The 19,667-nt window shown below is 42.2% G+C and overlaps 2 protein-coding genes across 2 annotated transcripts; one reads left to right on the forward strand and one right to left on the reverse strand.

Moving 5' to 3' along the window:
* Positions 1-517: 517 nt before the first annotated feature.
* csrnp1b (cysteine-serine-rich nuclear protein 1b) lies at positions 518-15,537 on the forward strand. The gene is made up of 5 exons (XM_014992471.2): positions 518-1,206; positions 9,000-9,200; positions 11,132-11,391; positions 11,486-11,782; positions 11,915-15,537. Exons 2-5 carry the CDS (start codon positions 9,020-9,022, stop codon positions 12,896-12,898), a joined length of 1,722 nt encoding a protein of 573 aa, XP_014847957.1. The 5' UTR covers positions 518-1,206; positions 9,000-9,019; the 3' UTR covers positions 12,899-15,537.
* A 1,236-nt stretch (positions 15,538-16,773) lies between these two features.
* LOC106921045 (chymotrypsin-like elastase family member 2A) lies at positions 16,774-19,356 on the reverse strand. Its single transcript, XM_014992474.2, has 8 exons — positions 19,323-19,356; positions 19,136-19,230; positions 18,950-19,056; positions 18,718-18,846; positions 17,974-18,110; positions 17,714-17,859; positions 16,957-17,106; positions 16,774-16,859 (listed from the first exon to the last, which is right to left on the reverse strand). Exons 1-8 carry the CDS (start codon positions 19,354-19,356, stop codon positions 16,839-16,841), a joined length of 819 nt encoding a protein of 272 aa, XP_014847960.2. The 3' UTR covers positions 16,774-16,838.
* Between the last annotated feature and the right edge of the window lie 311 nt (positions 19,357-19,667).

Below are 19,667 nucleotides of genomic sequence, written 5' to 3' on the forward strand. Positions count from 1 at the left end.
CTAGGAAATAAAACAAATTTGCTTCTAAATTCAAGTTATACTTCAGCACATGCTTTTTCTGATACTTTCATAAGATATTTAGCAATGAAACAATGGAGGGTATTGTAAAACTGATCAACTTTTGCCCATCAGTTGGAAAACCTTTTTAATTCACGACCCAAAACATGACCTGTCAAGTACTTTTAAAATATTAATTTGTTTCAAATGTGCATTTTAACACTTATTGCCTAAATCCAATGTTTTATTTTTATTTTTACAAAGTCTGTCTTGCTTCCATTGTAAATTTCTTCACTTTTTTTTTCCCCACTTCAATTCTTGTTAAAGCACTTTGTTTCCCCTATAATGTTCACATTAAGATAATTCCTGTTTGTTATGGTAAACGATTGCGGTTCCTCTGAAAAAAAAAAAGTGTTCAGTTGTGCGCTCTGTCTGTAAAGAACGTGAGTCACACTCAGACAGCTTAGTCAGTGTTTTCCCTGAAACGCAACCATTGGCCACACCAATAATAATTTAGCAACTCACGTATCAAATGGAGATGATATTATTCTGTTGAGTAATCCCATCAGTCTTTAAAGATAGTTTAGCTGTAAATCTGTAAACGACTTGTACAAACTCACCGCTAGAGTCACGGCTTCATGCTCAATGTTTAACTGCAAATCAGCCACACACTGCTGCCTGCCTGTTAAGATATCCTACTCTCCCCCCGACAAAAACAAAAAACAAACAAACAAAAAAAACAACTCTAGTGTGGTTTGTGTGCAGCAAAATGAAGCAATATATATGGCTCTTTTATTTTCTCACGCAGGTAATCGGGGTACAGTAACACGGGAGGACGGGCAGCCAGGCAGGAAGCAGCGTGGGCAGTCTCCCTGTGTCACCGCCTGCGTCAGACCAGACGCCAGGAGGGAGTTTTCCACTGACGAAAAAGGCTGCGCTTCTCGGCAGTCTGCTTCAGACAAGGGAAGCGCTTCGGCTGGTGCGGAGCCCAGGAGACAATAGCAGCGAGAGCTGTCTATACATACACACAATTCTATACGGGGGATTCGCGCACTGGTTTTTTGTTTTATTTTTCCTCCTCCTCCTTTTTTTTTTTTTTTTTTTTTAAATTCACATATTTTATTTCTTGCGCTTATTCGGATTACTCTCCCATCGATTGATTATCCAGTCCTTCTTTTGATTCCCAATGGTGATCGGATACTTAAATTGGTGAGTATCGCTATACTGAGCGGCGTAATTTATCTGCTTATTCTGTTTGAATGTTTTTAGTTGTTTGATCGGTTTCAAGTATTTCCACATGGTTTGCATAAGGGAACCGTTGTGACTGGTTGATTTTAAGGGCTTTTATTGTCTTTGCTGCCTTTCTTAAAAGAACGACTGTCGCTCAAGTTGTCGATTTATTGTTGTGAGGCGCTTGGACACTTAAATCTGTTAAAGTGAGTTTTAGCCTAGCAACATAATTTTTTTTTTATTGACGCAAAATTAAAAAAAAATAACAAACAAAGGTAGCGGCACAAAGATTTTAAAAATAATAAGTTGACCGAGTCGCGATTCCAGCCAATTGGATTCATTCATTCATCCTATATGCTCTTATTCTGGGTCATATAAACTCCACAGCTCTCATTTAGTGGTTGAACGCAACTATATAGCGTATTTTGTGTTCGTGGCTTCATTTATATGAACTGTTGATGAGGTCGGCTTTGTGTATTGAGTCTCTGTGTATTGAGTTTGTGTGTGTGTGCGTGTGTGTGCGTGTGTGTGGAGTTGTTCACCTCCGTGGTGCTGGTGCGCCTCTTGTAACGAGAGCGACTCCTGAAGGCAGTACATGTGAGCGCCCAGCTGACAGGGCTGCTGTCATTAGAATTAGCATTAATCATGAGGAATGATCGGGTCAGGGAGGGAGAGGGGGCGACTCTGTTTGCGCATGTGCAGAGTAGATTTGATCATTGATTCTTGATTAATTTGATTAGGATACTATTTCTTTTAAAGTGAATGCTCTGTGGCAGGTGGACGTTCAGTGAGCACTTTCTTGTTTGAACTAACAGTTTTGCATGACAATAAGCGGTTATTTCTGAACGTATGAGTTAATTTGCAGATGATCAGCTTACATGTGCTGGATGTGTTTTGTTGTCGCTTTTTTTTTTTTAAATGTCGTTTATTGTTCTCCCGAATGCCATCTGAGCCATATGTATATCAGAGATAGTTTAAATCGTCTCTAGTGCGACCTCACCCGGATCATTTTTGGAATCTTTTTTTTTTTTTTTTTGACTTGGTCTGAATGATCCTTTGTCTAAAGGAAAGGCTTCTAGTCCTTGCTGTTCAGCACTGATTGGTACATGCTTTTCATATTAATGCTCATACGTGTTAAATAACTTGTTGTCTCATCATATAGAACAATAAAATATTTTAAAACAAATTAACAACAAAAAAATATATATATAATGCAGTGGTGAAACAAAAGCTCTGTGTTTTTTGAGGGAAATCATTTTGCCAGTATGTGTAGACTACATGGATTTTAACTCCAACTGGACGGGCACTCAGTGGTGCCAGGATTCTCCTATGTGACCCACTCGGGTTGATTTAACACAACTCTTACAGGCAACACCAGTTGGCCACCTTATATGTCTTAGTTCATGCAGCACGACACCTCAGATCCATATGGGCCCACTTTTTCAAACAATTTCTATTCCATATGGGTCTCATTTCTAAATGCTGGCTGACCTCTCACCAGGGGTGCAGCCAGAGATTTTTTTTTTTACAAAGAGTGGCCAGAAGGGGGCCACTAATAATCTGGAAAGGTGATCAGAACTAAGCCATAACAGAACTTCTGGCATTTCTTTTGTTTAATATGTCACAGCGGAAGCTGGAATTAATACTCTAAGCTAATTTCTTGTTGTTTTACAACATGCTTCACAAAGTTTAGTGTCGATGAGCTTTTAATTGCTGTGGTTCTCCTCATTGTTATTTTTTTTTTAGGGTAAAGATCCAATAAAAACTGAAACCTATTCTAGCAATTATCTAACACATACAACTCTAGATCTATGATTGTAAAGAGCATCAGTTGGCGTTGTTGTGAAAGTCATAATTGGGTCTCACTGGATCATCAATTTTTTAGCCCCATTAGGAATTCACACCCATTCTTGTAATAATGCAACATATCAAGACTGGGTCTTTTGAAATTCTCAATAATTTTTTTTTTATTCCTTCTTGCATAAAAATGATGTACATTGGAAGAGGTGGAAAGAGGTCAACACATTTATAGAGGTGACTGTTGCTTCCCCTGGATTCCCTTGATGGCATCTCTGAATCTACCAAGGCAAATATCATCCACCGTCTAACTGCCTCGTGTCCATCTTGCTATCTTGTATTCAGTTAACCTTGCGGTGCCTGCAGCTGTCAGGCGCATCAGACAATCTGGATGGCCGCTTCCTGTGCACCGCTCTCTATTTGTTTCACAACCTCAGGAAGCCCTTGCACACTTTTGGTATCACTCCATGCCAGCTGGGAGAGAGAAGCGGCAGAAGAAAGCCGAGTTCAGGCGAGGCTGGGGCCCCCCCACGCTTTTGTGCTGGGAGCACAGAGAGGAGAAGGAGGGAAGAGGACTGGATGGGGGTGGGAGCGAGGGGAGTCGGCTGACAGTCTTGAACACAGCAGCAGTGGAGAGAGAGAGAGACAGAGAGAGCTCCCATCTGGCTTTGTCCTCTCCCAGCATTCCGTACGGCAAGTGTCCCAGACTGGAGCATGACCCCTGAACCCACAACCTCCTCCTCCCTTCCTCCCTGCACACATACACACACCCAGAGCAATAGAAATGTTCTCAAGTCTGCGTGTTCCTTAACAGCCTTGCCTAGATTTTATAGTTATACTAGTCAGACTATTTGGTAAAATCCCTCAACATCACATTAGATATGACGTTTTTGTTTGAGCATTCCCCCCCCCCATTCTTCTTCCTCCTTATTTGCATGCTTTAACCAAATTCCTCCTTCAAAGGGATTTACTTTTATGTTGTACGACTGCAGCAAAGCATTTTTAGCTGCTCAGTGTGAGCAAACCATGGAACTATTCATTCAGTTTGCAAGAGGTGAATCATACAGGAAACCAAACAAATGGAAAACGTCAGACAGCAGATTTCTATCAGTTAAACTTCTGAAACTGGCCACTGGATGTCTGTTTATATCCGGCACAGAGACTACCGATTATAACTATCTGAAGCCCTGATTCGGATACATTTACATTTGGCTTGTTTATGTGCTCATTAATGGACACGGCCTCTTTTTTTTTTTTTTTAATAGATCAATTTTATATTGAATGCTCACTTACCTCAGCATCTATGTCATAATCTGCCAACAGTTGCTGGCCAGCCATAATGTTTACTAACACAAGTTTATCTTGTGCCTCGTGCATTTTAAGTCATGGTTTCATACTTTGTGTGCATCACTGGACCATTCCTTTTAAATCTGCACCAAACTCGAGGGCATGTGTGTGTGAGCACACAACCTGACAGGTGTGGCTTTCGAAAAGCAAAAAGCTCATGTTTCCCAGTGAGCAGGACTTTCCATCGTTTAGCAGCAGAAGGCACATCTGGGTTAGATAGAGCCTGTGTTCTTCTCCCACTGTTACAGCTGGAGCTGCGCTGCCAGAGTGGAATTCCTGCGGATTGGAGACATGACATTATTTATTTGTTTTGTACAATCCTTCCCCCTTCTTCCCACCACCTCTCCTTTTTGGAATCGCTGTGCGCACGGGGCGAAGCAGAGGAACAGAATGTTTCTGTGGCACAGTCACACAGCGAGCCCTCAGTTAGAACAACAGGCTCAAAGAGGAGGAAGAGGGAGAAAGGGAAAAAAAAAAAAAAAAAAAAAAAACAGGAGATGTGCTTTTCCTGCTTTGCTCCAGCAGGTGGAGCACTTCTGACTGACAGCTTGGGCTTTAAATAATGAGCCAGAATTTACCCAGCTGGGCAGGAACAGGAGTCGGGCGGCCACCTTCATTTCCGCAGCTCTGATCAGTTACCTGAGAGGTGTTGTACCCTGAAGCCCTGTGGGAGGAGGGGGCTGACCTGCCCAGACACAACTCCCCCCACACGCAGGAAGGACTCCCGGGCTCATCACTATCACATTTTATGAGCACTCAGTCGTTCAGACGCTGCGAGGCTGTCAGTGTGCCATGTAAATGCTCTCAGTGGGCCAAGATTAGCACAACTTGTCACTCCCACCCATGTTGTTATCAGCTGCAAAGGGGGCTGGACAGACGGTGCAAGGGGCAAAGTCAACTGTGACTTCTCCTGTTGGGCTGAAGTGTAGGGGCTGTGGGGGGTAAGATTCAACAGGCTTCCAGTTCTGGAGTTCCTGTGACAAGTAGAAATGGTGGAAAGGTCTGGAATTTGAGTCGGGGTTTTCTGTCTGCATAAGGGAGTGGAAAGCATTTGTATTTCCAGGTTTTATTCAGTGTCTCTATCCATCCATCCATCTGGATTGAAATATCTCCTGTGAATACAAAGTTCAGTATACTCTGGACCGAGGTTCCGGCTAATTTGAGTCTGGTTTTCTTACCCACAAATGCCAAGATTAAATTGGTTGTTTTTGAAGTAGCTTTTCTGAAATTTGAACTAGAATTGAAGTCATTAAATTCCACTTTCACATTTGTTCGGAATTTGCTTGAACGAAAAGCATAGGTGTGCGTTGTGCTCATTATTGGAGCCTTTTGTTTGCATCCAGATGTCATCCACTGAAATAATTTACAAGTCCTTTAGGGGGACAATAACTTATGTTTCCAGATAAGGTGAAGGGATTCTAAAGTCAAACGAACAGCACACAGCTGCGCGTGTATCGAGATGATCTCATCTCACTGACATAGTTCTGGTCTGACTTGAGCTGTGTAGTACTTCTGGTGACAAATCTCCTCGCCGGAGATTTATCTCCCCAACTCTGCGACAACTTGGCTGGGGGAGCACCTCGGTGGATGTGTCCTTTATCTGTCTGCCCGCGTGTGGCTTGATGGAATGACAGCAATGCATAATTTAGTGCTCGCTGAAAACATGCTGCGCTCCCTCTCTCTGGCTCAGCTGTCCGATCATATCCATTCTCCATTTAGAGCGGCAGGCGTTCAAAGGCTCTGCCTTTTCTCCATTCCTCTCTCTTTTTTTTTTTGTACCTTTTGTTCTTTTCCTTCCTCGCCCTCCACCCTCTTGCAAAAGACTCATTACAAGACAGATTTTTTTTTTTTCCTCTTCTTTTACCCCTGGTCTCCTGCTCCATCCGTGCTCCCTTGGCCTCGCTCTGTGGCTGCAGCGGCTGAGAAGCTCCAGATTGACTACAAGCCGTCCCTTGCCGGGATTAACCTCTCGCCATTGTTTCTGCCCGTTGAACAGGATTAACAAATCAATGTGTCAGGTAGACTGCAGTCAAGAGACAATGACCCAGTTCTGACACTACTGCCCCCCTTTTCCTCATCCACCCACCTCTTTCCCTCTCCTCCCCCCCCCCCTTCTGTCTCACTGCAGCTTTTAATTAAAAAGACTTTGCTTAGCTGGCGCTATGTGCTCCCTGGAGGATGCCTCACAGCTTTGTTTTCCTTTTTTTGTTTTTTTTTTGTTTTTTGCTGAAAATTGGGGGGTGGAACTGATGGTAAAATGTGGGGTGAGCTGATGCCGCGCAACATTTGGAACACACATGTTGTCTGATAAAGTGAACACATAAGCAACAGATGCTGCATCCAGGTGTTTGGAAATTGTTTCAAGGCAAATCCACTCCCCACCCCTACGTTTTGGATACGAGGCATTTGGAGATTATTTTGTGCTCCAACACATTCGCAGAGGGGGAAATTAGTGGCTTGTGTTCTCACTAGCTACTGTTTGGTGGAAGCCTTTTTTTTTTGTAGTTGTTGCAAGCCGGCATGACCTATTGCAAGGTGAATCATTCGTCATGTGTGTACTTTGGACAACCACAGCAAAGACAATAATAGCATCCCCCTCTTTCAACAACAAAACTCTATGCCTTTTGCCCTTGGCTCTAGCATCTTTATCTTTGTCACCACCAATTTTGCATATTCTTTGCAGCATGCAGAAAAAAAAAAAGATTCTTTTCTCCTCTCCCTGCTTAGTTGTTTTTCCCTCCCTTCTGTTCTTGGAACGTTGACTCTCGTACAGTGTTCATGCAAGACAGGACAGGCACGTGGAGTGGAAGTTCCTGTAAACCGACTGTTTCACCTTTTCTTTTTTTTTTTTTTGGCACCTTCAAAGAGCGACAACGACTTACAGTAGTTTGTTGACATGACGGGTCTGCCGTTTGTGTCGCCGAGCCTACAATAATTGGCCCGGTAAGACTTAAATTTAGCTCACTTGCAAGTGCAAAGGATCCCTTCTCTATAATTATCACGACCTTACCTTTTAATTGAGTTTTTCTTGCTAAATTATAGGTATTACAGGGAAAATATTTGAGCAAACAGAGCTGAAAATAACCCCAAAAATTGAGGCACATCCACAAGTTTAGCTTAAGTCGGAGCAGCTGGAAGAGGATCTGCAGTGATTGCACGGGCAGAAAATTGGATACAATTGATAAACATAAAGAAATAATGTTTCTGATCAGATTAGTGTGGCAACAGTCAAACCAACATGAAATGGCAGTAGTCATATGAAGTATGGTATAATATTAACAGGTGTTCAGCTTTGCACCAGCTTGTTGCAGAAAGCTGTTTTAGCAGTCTTATACTGTTGAGGTTTTGCTTCTGTTTGCCTTCTGACCAAAAAAAAAAAAAAAGGTGACAGACAGGGTCTGAGGGAGTCTCTGATGATGTTATTGTATCAGTTTGAGTCAGATTCAGAAGTAGAGACCCTTCAATTACTCTTTCACTCCCTTCACTGTCCTCCACATGGCACTCTTGTACCTGAGACCCAGTACTTTAACACACTCTCAACCAGAGTGCTATAATTTGTTTTTTTGGGTGATGGAAGGGAAAACAGTTTGATGAAATGATCTCCTTCTCCGTCCCACATAGTCGCTGGGAGTGTACGCACTGGAACAGAGCCCAGTGGTGTCTTCCCACTCCCCCCTCTTCCTTCCTCTCTCCTCCCCTCCTAGTTTAGGCTCAGTCCCAGATTGTGAAAATGATGACCTGTACTGTACAGCGTCCACCACTGCCTTTTCAGAATTGGCAGAGAACCCCGGGGTCATCTTTTTGTCGCATAAATCTAAAATGTACAAGTCGTACCCTGCTGTCTCATCAAATAGTGCGAGTTTTTAAGGTGCTTTGATGTTTTCCTACAATTGCTCGAGTTCTGAGATACTTATTAACCGGTTCAAGTTCAGAATTAAACGCATCAACCAGGTTCGACCAGTGTGATGCAATATTATGGAAGATTAGTGAATAAATGGCATTCTTTCTTCTCTCTTTTTTTTCTCCTTCCTTTTTATTTTTAATGGATTTATTGTTCTTATCGCTGAGCCAGCAGACTCTCTCGTGGGAGCTGTGAAGAAACGCACGAGTTACATACCAACAATCTGAAAAAAAAAATAAAAAACAACAAAAAAATAAAATTCCTCCATGTATCATTGTGCATGTAGAAATTCCACATGAAGACCAACAAGACGAGTGGCAAATTCCTCTTAGCCTTGACCTGTTTGAAGAGAATATCGGTGGTTGGATGATTGGGTCACCTTTGTGTGGTCTGTCTGTATAATCAATGCTGAGCTGATGGGATTTGTAAGAGGGTGAAGGGTCCAGTAATTGTTGACTTAGGCAAATAAGGACTGATTGATTGCTTCCTGCGCCGTGGCTAACTCCCATTATTTGCAGCGTGAGACGTGGATCCCTCGACACTCTCAGATGGCAGTACACAGAACTCAGTTTCGCTGCTCTGGCTGTGCAAAAGTCTTGTGTGCACACACAAAAGCAGAGCGGATACTTGCAGTACGTCCTGTTCTTAAGATGAGACCCGTGTTGCTTTCTATTAAGTGGTGTGGATAATGTGCTAATAACCCTTGTCTTTCTGCCCATTCGCGCAGATTCTTCACACTGAGACGCCATGACTGGGCTTCTGAAGAGAAAGTTTGAGGAGGTGGACGAGGACCCATGCTACTCGTCTCCCTCGCCCTCTTCCCTCTCTTCCGCCTGCTCGGGCTGGGACTCGGAGGGGGAGAGCTGTTACTCGGACACCCTGGATTCCAATCCCAGCAACCCGTGCTCCCCAGCAACAAATTTCAACAGTGAGTGTTCCCTCTCAAGCACTCTCTCAGCTTGTCTTCAGCATCCGCTTAAACTCTGATTGCAACCCAAACATTATACAAGACTGCTTTAGCAATTCATGCCACTGGCATCCGATGAAACACTTTGCAGAAATGGGTCCAGACTTTCACAATGAGCACCTCTGATGATTTTTATGCCCTAAAGCTGCAAAACAGTTAATCACATTAAGCACGGGGGCGGCTCACCTCGGTTTTATTTCCACCTTCCTCCCCAGAACCTTGCAAGATAGGCTCATTGCTTCACTTTTCCTTTCAGAGATTTAGGTCGAGCAGCTTCAGGGTGTTTACGTCTGTCTGGACGCGGCTGAGTCTTTAGGGGGGACTGGTGGCGAGTTTGGAGAGGGGATTGTGTTGTGTATTGGGGAGAAGGTTGCAAGGTTTCCAGGATGGTGGGGCAGGAAGCCAGGAAGAGAAGTGTGGCAGGTTGCCAAGGCTGGGAACACACAGCGCCTTGTCTGAAACCTGGGCGTGCACCCAACACAGGTGCTGGAAGAAACTGGGTGAAGGGATAGAAAAAAAGGTGTGGGGGCGGTGGAGGAAGCAGACATGCAAGCCTACTTAGAAGATCTGATTGAGTGGACTATTATGATTTGGTGTTTGTGTTGGACAGAAAGTTGTTTGCTAGAGAACACTGTGCAAAGTTAGTTCATCTGGAAGCTACGGAGTGGGTGCTGTTTGTCTCTTGTGGTTTGGATGGATACGCAGCTGAACCTGGCACTCGGGTTGATCTGTATTACCCCTGGCAGCAGATCAGACAAATCAGTGAGGCTGTTGTGTTTATTGGTTGTCGATGCTGAGGCAAAAGAACACTTTTCACATAAACTTTCCACATTATTGGGATAATTTAACGTGCTTTGAAGTCGTCAGTAATATGTCCGTTACCCAATGTAGACAGAATTACTGTCTACAGAGGGGGCAAAATTCCCTGGTGGTAAAAGGCTAACATGAAGTCATAAAGTGCAAAACTTTCCATCGGTAATCCACGACTGTGCAACCTATCCAACCCAACTAGCTGTTGGCATTACCTCCCACTTTTCTACAAACTCATTTTGGTACAGAAGCTTTCTACTAGATACAAGGGGAACTTCAATGGATTAATATCTTTTAAGAACATCACTTAAAAAAACATCCAAACTTTCCACTTTAACTGTCATAGAAAAGTCACAGAAAAGCTACTGGTTTTTTGTGCATTTCTTTGTTTTTGTACAGGGACTCTGTATGGAGTTCCCTTCCATAAAACAAAGGTAATGGGGACCAGATGGGCAGGGGATTACCAGACTTTTCTTTAAACACATAGGCTACTCTTATTAAAAATGGCTGCTGGAGCTTAAGCGGTGGGAAAGGTTGCTTGTCTTTAAAGGAAACTTAAAAGCTGAAAATTCCTTGATGGAGTAAGAAGAATTTACACTAAAGTTCAGCTCTGCACTCATCCCCCTCCACCTCCTCCAGTGTGGTTTATTTCTAGATGTAGCTCATTAATGACCTTTAAATGTGCGGCTCACGATTCAGGTGCGAAGGTTTCCATCCCACCTGGAAGCCCCAGGGATTTTACTGATCATGTACTGATCCCTGGTGCTTCCTCCACCGCGTTCACCACTAACAAAAAGGGAAATTCCTGAGCTGGGCGTCCTTTGGTCGCACGCTAGTGAAAAGCTGGATGGATTCCCAGCAGTTTGGGTTTCACTTTACAGGATGTACGCATGTCGGATTGCTCTTGGCCGTATCATTTAATTGGGTACATGATAAGGCCAGGTCAATGAATCGCAGAGGTGTCCTTTTACAAGGCAGCATCAGCACAAAGATGTGGAGCAGTACGCCATCTAGTGGTGGAAAAAAATGATGCAGGATCACCCTTCATGTGTTCTAATCTTCTTCTTTTTGTCCTTCCATAGCAACATCCATTCTGAAGAAATCCAAAAGAGCACGCCGGGGCAACGTCACATTCGACCAGGTGACTGTGTTCTTCTTCCCACGGTGCCAGGGCTTCACCAGCGTTCCCAGTCGAGGAGGTTGCACCCTTGGCATGATGCAGCGCCACAGCGCGCTGCGTTCATACACTCTTGCAGAATTTGCTGCAGAACAACGACTCCTGCGCAGGGAAAAGTTCCTCAATAGGCTTAGGGAAGAGAAGCTGGAAGCTATGAAAATGAAGGTGAGGAATGCCTCTAGGTAAAAGCCTATTACCTGGGTGCTCAGTCTCCTGTCTGTGGCAGCAAATACACATGATTCCTTTTTGTCTGCTACAGCTGACAAAAAACGGAACCCAGGAAAACGAGGAGGCAGATCGGCTTACGGTAGACGACGTCCCAGAGCAAGACATAGACATCAGCAGTGCCAACCTGGATGAGGGCTCTTTCCTCCAGCCATTCCCATCTAAGAAGCGCTATGCACTGCTCAAAGCAGCTGGTGTGAAGAAGATCGACAAGGAGGAGAAGAGACAGCTGCACGAGCTGAGGCTCTCCAGGGAGAACTGCGGTTGCGACTGCCAGGGCTTCTGCGAGCCTGAAACGTGCAGCTGCAGCCTGGCGGGCATCAAATGTCAGGTACGAACAGGAACAAAAAAACAAAATAAAGTCACCTAAAATTTTCCTCTTTGGTCAGTAACTGCGACCAAAGGGAATTCAAATGAAAGTTTTTGTTGCAAATATTTCACAGCTTCTTTCTGCTCCTCGTAGATGGATCACTCTTCTTTCCCATGTGGCTGCACCAAAGACGGCTGCGGCAACACAGAGGGCCGAATTGAGTTCAACTCTAACCGCGTACAGACGCATTACATCCACACTATAATGAAGCTGGAGCTGGAGAAGAGGCTGGAGGAGCAGTCCAGCGCAGAGGAGGAGGAGGAGGAAAACACTACGGACGCAAACGCCCAGCTACCAGCGGTGCCCTCCTTCCCTTTCAGCTCGGAGCTGATGGCAGGCGGAGAGAACAGCTGCAGCAGTGACATGACGGACTCATCGGACTCATCTGGTCAGAGTGAGGACTCTGAGGCAGGCGAGAGCCAGTGCAAGCATCACAGCCAGCTGGAGGTGGACGAGAAAGGCCTGAGCCGGATATTGAGTTTCAACGATACGAATAGCGGGGATAGCGAGGATAAGGACAGTAAAAACACGTGTTGCCCAAATCAGCAGAAGCAACAGCCAACAACAGAGGCGTTCAGCAGCTTTAGCATCGTGGACTTTGCTGATGAAAATGACAACATAGACGCTGCGCTGCTGGAATCCACAGACAGTCACACGGACAATCGAGCGATGGCCATTTCAGAACTCTTGGACGAAAACGCCAACCAGGGAAACGGCATTTTCCATAGCTGCAGCGTGCCGCACACGCCTTCTCCCAGCATCGATCGCTCGGCGAGCTACGACATGGACCTGAGTCTCTCCTCGGAGTCAGACCTGGAGTTCTTCGACGGCTTCCCATGCTTGGGGCCCAGCTCGCTTTACAATTCCCTGAAGGAGTACGAGCACATGGACAACTATTTCCAGTTTCAGCTGCCTAGCTACCCCGGTTTTCCCGCAGCGAGCGACACGGGGACCTGCCTGCTGGAATCTCTGATCGGCCTCTCAGAATCCGTCCCGGAGCCCCCTGCTACGTTTACGGACAATCAGCTGATGGAGGAAGCCATGAAACTGTCTGTGATGGAGTCTGTGAAAGTTTGACAAAACATGTGAACTACGTAAGAAAGGAAAAACCCACAAGAGAGAGAGGGGAAGGGGGTTGGGGGGTGGGAGTTTAGAAGAGGACTGAAAAATGCACATACGATGTCAATGTGTTATGAGGAAGCTGTGATTTCCCTCTTTTTTTTTTTTTTTTGCCTATTAAATATTCAGATTCCAGACTTGCCTTCAAAATGTTAGCAAAGCAGTTTGGGATGATTGCTGTGTGAGATGGCAGCTAGGGGTTAAAAGTGGACAGAGATCAATTTGACCAGGCCAATAGAAACCAGAGAATCCTAAGAAAGCTCTTTTAACCAAACCAAGACCACCAACCGCTCTCGCTGAGCAGGAATCACCCTTAAAACTGTTTCCAGGTTGGGCGTTAATCTCAACACAGCTGAATGTTCACCTCAGGGAATTCAACATTTTTTTTCTAGCTTTCTAGCTTTTGGAGGCAATGTGTGGTGACCATTGCTGTGATTGCCTTCATACGAAACCCGAGTCAGATTGAGATGTACAGTAGTTCTGTTTGCATCCTCCCCCCTCCCCCCTCCTTTCTGAAGATGACTTGAGCAAAGAAAAGCTGAGGTCTTCATCCCAAAAAGGTCTTTTTAAGGTACAAGGAAAAAAACAAAAAAACAAATCCCTCTCAGAGCTCCTCGATCCGCACTTTATCTGTGAAAATAACTATGTATGCATAGGCATTGTTTTGGTTATTTGGGATGGATTCAACAGTTTGATGCTAAATTATGGAGTTTCTTATTTATGGGCTGGGATTGTTGCTCGTATTCTTAAAAAAAAAAAAAAAAAAAAAAGAAGAAGAAGCTTATCTGTATTTTATTTTTGTTTTAAATTATTTCCTTTATGGTTTTATTTATTTCAGATGAAGCCTCCATTCACAAAGCACTGTGGTTTGTTTACCTTAAAGTGCAATCTTCCTCCTTTTTTTTTTTTTTTTTTTTTCATTATCACATTAAGGTATTGCTATGGGAAACGGAACCCAGTGGCGGTTTTTGATGTTTCATATAGGCAATTGCCCAGGGCGACATTACAAAGGGGAGCACTCGAGAAACTGTTAGAAAATATTACATTTCTGCCCTGAACAAGTTTTATATTGCTTTCATGCATGTGCAGTCGTGGGAGAGTGCCCCCTTCTTCCTGCTGTCTATAGGGTGACTAGTTTACGTGCTTCATAAAGAACTGCAGTGCATTTGATCCAACCCCGGCTGGATTTGTGTATTTTTGATCGCTTGGCAGAAGGAAGAGCTTGCACAGAACGTCATTCATTCGAGAACCGCCACTGATGGGACCACAAGTCCATCCGAAAGTATTTAATATCTATTCTCTTAACACTTTGTTTTAAGTTATTCTGTCTTTTATTTCATGAGTTATTTAATTTAAAGACATTTTGGCAATAATGTGGGCCGTCGTGAAGTTTACTGGATGTGCCTGTTTATCAGGGGGAGCCATGCCGACCAGTGGTGTGCGCGCAGTGCTTCCGTTTAAGCTTTTGGGACTGAAAACTGTGGAATCTCCCTAATCACTGAAACAAATAAAGAAAATGATGGTTCTATTTGTATTGCTGCCTATAATATAACCGTAGAAAAATTACACTAATATTTTCTAATATATGTAGGATGAAAGAATTCTAATCACTGACAAATTGAATATTTTATTAAGAAAGCAAAATTAATAATTTTCAATCCGAGACGACCTTTGTAATATATGAATTATAGAGAAAATGTATGCTTATGAAGGTTAGTACATTCTGAAGTATTTTTAATAGGCAGCCGAATGGTTGGATATCTTAGAGAAAAGCCACTAAAACTTAAATTGCAAAAAAAAAAAAATCTATTTGATTGTACTCGGAGTATTTCTGGAAGTCTGTGACTTGGGTTAAAATATGTTAGAAATTACACAAATGCGAAGGTTTTTTTCTTTTTTTTTTTGTTTTTTTTTGTATTTTAGTGGATTAAAAACTGCATATATTATACAGTTTTTAATCCTGAACCCTGAAATTTGAAGAGTTGCCTCATTGAGTATCATTATTTTTTTTTTTTTTTTGAGCTGAGGGACACTAGAGAGCTGATGTACATATCCTCACCCTTTCCACGGCTGTTTCAACAGCCTTTTCTGGACCCTTTAGAAATTATGCATGCAGGTCCGATTTGTTAAAACTTCTTCTGAATAATTGTATTTCTTTTTTTAAAAGTGCAGAATGCACATTGGAAATGTATTATTCTCTTTTTGCCTTTTTTTTTCTTTTTTTTAAATAATTTCATCCTGTATATGTTCGTATGCCATAAAGATTGGCACCATTCTTTGCCAGCAAACATAATTTCTCTTGTAAAAAAAAACAAAAAAAAACATTCAATCATGAAGAAATGACATCAGTGAGTGTTTATCAGTGTAATATATTACAGTACAGTTTATTATTATTTCAAAAGAATGTGTCTTACTTTTTCTTTGCCTTTTTGTGTTGTGCATATTTCTGCTTGAAAAGGTCCTGCAGAGCAAACAAAGCTGCTTTATTTTTTACATATTCACACATTAATCTGCTGTTCAAAATCATTTTCTTTCATCTAAGCCATTTTGACAGCTTGTCCCTCCAAATGATAATAAAAAGAACATTCTTTTGTAAATGCCTAGCTGTTTGTCTGATTTGTCATGTGTTGGATACATTTATTTTAGCTTCTTTAACTTTATTTATATTTTCACTTTGCAACATGTCTTTTCTGATTATTTGAGACAGATCAACAAGAAGTGGAGCATAATAGAAGTGAGGAGAGGATACATGTTAGCAACAAAAGCGTGTATTTATAAAAAGTCCCCATTACTTTAATACCCCTAAATAAATGAATCTCAGTATAAATAAGAACAAAAGGAAACCTCTTAGAGGCTGCAAAAGACTTATGGCTGGGGAGGAATCCCAAACATACAACCAGAGCTTCTTCTGGATGGTCGAAAAGCTGTGGTAAAAAAAACATTAAAACCTGACATTAACACCTAATGAGACTAAGGCCGAGCTATTTTGCAAAAAAGGATGGGCAAAACTTTCCGTCTCTAGATGTCCAAAGCTGAAAAAGACATACCCGAGGGGGCCGCAAGCAAAAAACACATACACTAAGTTAATATGCAACAGATGTAAAATGTCATGTTTCACTGCAGACGTCAACCTGACCTATAAAAGTTAATAATGCAGATAGTTTATGAGGTCAAGAAGCCATTTTGTGCACAAGCCATTTTAAACATTTTCAGAGTTTATTTCACCTTCCTTAAAAAAAGTGTATTTTTCACACATTCACCTAAAAACTGCTGTTAAAGATCTCCATGTCTGAAGAAAATGGGAAAAACACCCAATATGATGTCATGCTGTAGTCTCCCAGAATACCGCAAACATATGGCCAGAAATTCCAGGCGGGGGGAGTATGTGACTGCTTTTAGCTCACATTTGGTCACAATTAGGATCGCTTGGATCCAAGGCGAAAATTTCACAAATCTTTTAGCTTTCCTTGATCCTGACAACTCAAGAAAAATACATTTCACCTACATGCCGTTTAAGTGAAAATCGCTGGTTTCCTGTGATCTTTGGTTTAAAAACATCCTTTGGAATTTTCCATCATCTCATGCTGCAGCTTGGGAGGTCAGGAGATCAGGATCATAATAACCTTGTTGGTCCTGGACCAATGAACATTTATACAGCATTCTGGTTGTGAGCCAAAGACAGCAACAGGACATGCAATAAGTTCAATGAGGAATGCATTTCTGAGACTGTAAAAGGAGTGTAAGGCTCTTGCAGCAACACAAAGAGGAATGTTGTGCTGTGTGGTGAAAACATGACACACTTTGGAGTTTTTCAGGAATTTGAAGTAAAAGACTGAGACATAAGAGGATTTTTATTTTACTAATGCCACATGGATGTTAGAAGTCCACACATTTCTATCTAAAAAGTTTGATCCATCACCTGAAAAAAAAAAAAAAACAAGAAGTCAAATAGATCCGACATTCATCAATTTGGGTAAATATCATTTCATTCTGGTGGCTTCATGCATGTTGTTTACCGAATACATCCAGTGAAGGAAGGAAGAAACTCTAGTGAAGACGGTTGGTTTGAACTTTTGGTTGCACACGCCGGCCGGACCGTAACTGACCACACCGTGGACTCTCCAAACTCCATCGGTTAAGCAGTTCAGGGGACCTCCAGAGTCGCCCTGGAAAATTATCATCACTTTTAGTTCATAAAGTGCACAACTCTGCACAGATTGGTGATTCCAAAACGTTGTAGCTTCTAACCCCACAAAAACATTTCCAGAAACGTTTAGCCCCAAATACAAATAGTGGACATACATGAGCATTGCTGTTTAGAAAAAGAAATAAAGGCATAATGCTCAGCTAAACATGAGACCTACAACCAATATTATATTTAATCACATCATGGAAATTAGCTTTGAATATTATTTTGATCTGGTTGTTGTCCTAAAATCCATGTCAAAGTAGTGGGAGCAGTTCCACAATAGGATAACAATAATCTCTATTCAATTCAATTTTATAGCAAAATTTTTAAGATTAATTAAAGATTAAAAATGAACTAGGTGCACTTTCATGTCATACTGACATCAGTTTGGACTTTTGATTTGCTGTTTGACACCTAGGGCACCACAACATTTGCTTTTGCTTTTGCCGTGGATTTCCTCATATCATGTTTCACGACCCACAGTGTGGGGCTCCACCTCCAATTAGGAGAACCAAAGTGCCACATGTTAGACATTAGCCCTTACAAAGTTTTTAGTTTTACAAACTATGTCTCTGTCTACAAACCTGGCAACCAGATATGACGCCATCGCCTCCAGCACACACCATCGTTTTAAGAGCAATGCTGCCCCACCACTCTGGCTGGGAGCAGACTGCATGTTCCACTACAGCCAAAGGAGCCACCTGCAGTTTGTCAGGGACGCTTCCGTTATCTGAGTTAGTAAGCATAAAATACATATTTTTTTTAACATTGTTTTTTCTTTCTATTTTTATGGGCTGTTTGTGCATTTGCAATTTGTACATGATTATTCGATCTGTTTACTCACAGTCCATTAATCCCCAGCCTGTGATGTAACAGGTGAAGCCATGAGGCAGAGTCTGATCCGGATAGGGAAGGTTTGTGATTTCCACATAACCGTTGTCATAGATAGGATTAACCAGCTTCAACAGAGCAATGTCATTGCTGAGGGAAATAGAAAAAAATAACTAGCCTTACCAATGCAGTAGCAATAAATAAATAAATAAAGACATCAGCAGCAACTACAGCAAATATAAAATTTATTAATTCCTGTTTTATCTTGTTGGATTGTTTGTTGTTGTTTTCTTTTATTTAATTTTAATTTGAATTCAATTCAAAAATACGTTCTTCACCCCAGAGTGAAATTAAATGTTGCAAATGAAGGTTTTTCCAACAGTTATAGTTTCTTTTGGCTGTTCGAATGGAAAATTACCTAAAATGTTTTGTATCCAATACATTTAATATTATTTCAATTATATTTCATGTTGCGCAAGCCTAGTGTTTTATTAAGTTACAAAAATGAATAAGTGTGGGGAACAAAGTCATTATGCCCAAATGCCACTTGGGATGACAGGAGGCGGCAGTTTGTCCTGTAACTGGTGGGTTGCTGGTTTGAACCCCCCACTGTGACTCTCTTGGTCATTGTGTCATTGAACAAACACTTCACCTGCCTTGTCTGCTGCTTTTTTTCATTATTTCGGCATAGCTCACATTTAATTGTTCAGGCTCGAGGTTAAACTGAGAGATTACATATTGCTAACTGCTCCTTTACCCGTTGGCCAGATCGCCATTCCAGTCAGGATGGACGATGATTTTTTCCACAGAGGTGAACTGCTCACTGCCTTCGTATTCAAACAGGCTGTACTCACCAGCCATCACGCGGTACTGACTGACATCCGAGCTGATGGAGACAGAGAGAAAAAAAAAACACAATCTGATCAGAGGTCTACCATATTCCAGAGGATATGGTAGACCTACAGATGTCCAGTGCAAGAAAAACCCACCTTATGATGCAGTGAGCTGCTGTCATGATGTAGAAACTGTCGACAATGGAGCCTCCGCAGATGTGGCTGAAGGATCCTTCATTGTATAAATCAAGCTGCAGAGAAATCTGAGAGAAACCAAAGATGGAACATCTGTATGCGGTATTTGATTTTAATTTTACAGCAGAAGCCTCATTAATACTCTACCTGCCACTTCCAGGTGTTTGGTTTAGCATCACTGCCTCCTATGACCCTTCCGTTGTTTACCTTATAGTTTAAAGGTTCATTCGCACAAATCAGCCCTTTTGGAAAACACATGATCATAAATGCAGCACATGGTGACAATGTTAATGTTCAGAGTTTAAAAACAAAAGTGAATGTTGTCTATGCATACCATAGCAGGACAGGAGAACCACCAGCCAAATCATTTTGGAGTATTGAATACTCAATGCAGTTTGCCTTTACGTACTGTATTTATATCAGTTTCACAGGGGAAGACCTTCAAAAAGTTTGTCTGAGTTACACATATGTTGAGATACCTGGCCAATCAACAGCCAGGGTGGTGAGTTCCTCACACAAACTAGGGAATCAACATACAGTAACTGTAATGGTTTACAAAATAAGACATTTTATGTTTGTGTTGTTCAGTTACAAAATTTAGCTCCAAATGATAACATATGTTCTTGCATATACATGCATTTTTATACTTAGAAGTAACATCACTTATGCAAGAACTTAT

Source organism: Poecilia mexicana, unplaced genomic scaffold, assembly GCF_051168715.1.
Source record: "Poecilia mexicana isolate PSO_F unplaced genomic scaffold, ASM5116871v1 scaffold_20, whole genome shotgun sequence".
Lineage (NCBI taxonomy): Eukaryota > Metazoa > Chordata > Actinopteri > Cyprinodontiformes > Poeciliidae > Poecilia > Poecilia mexicana.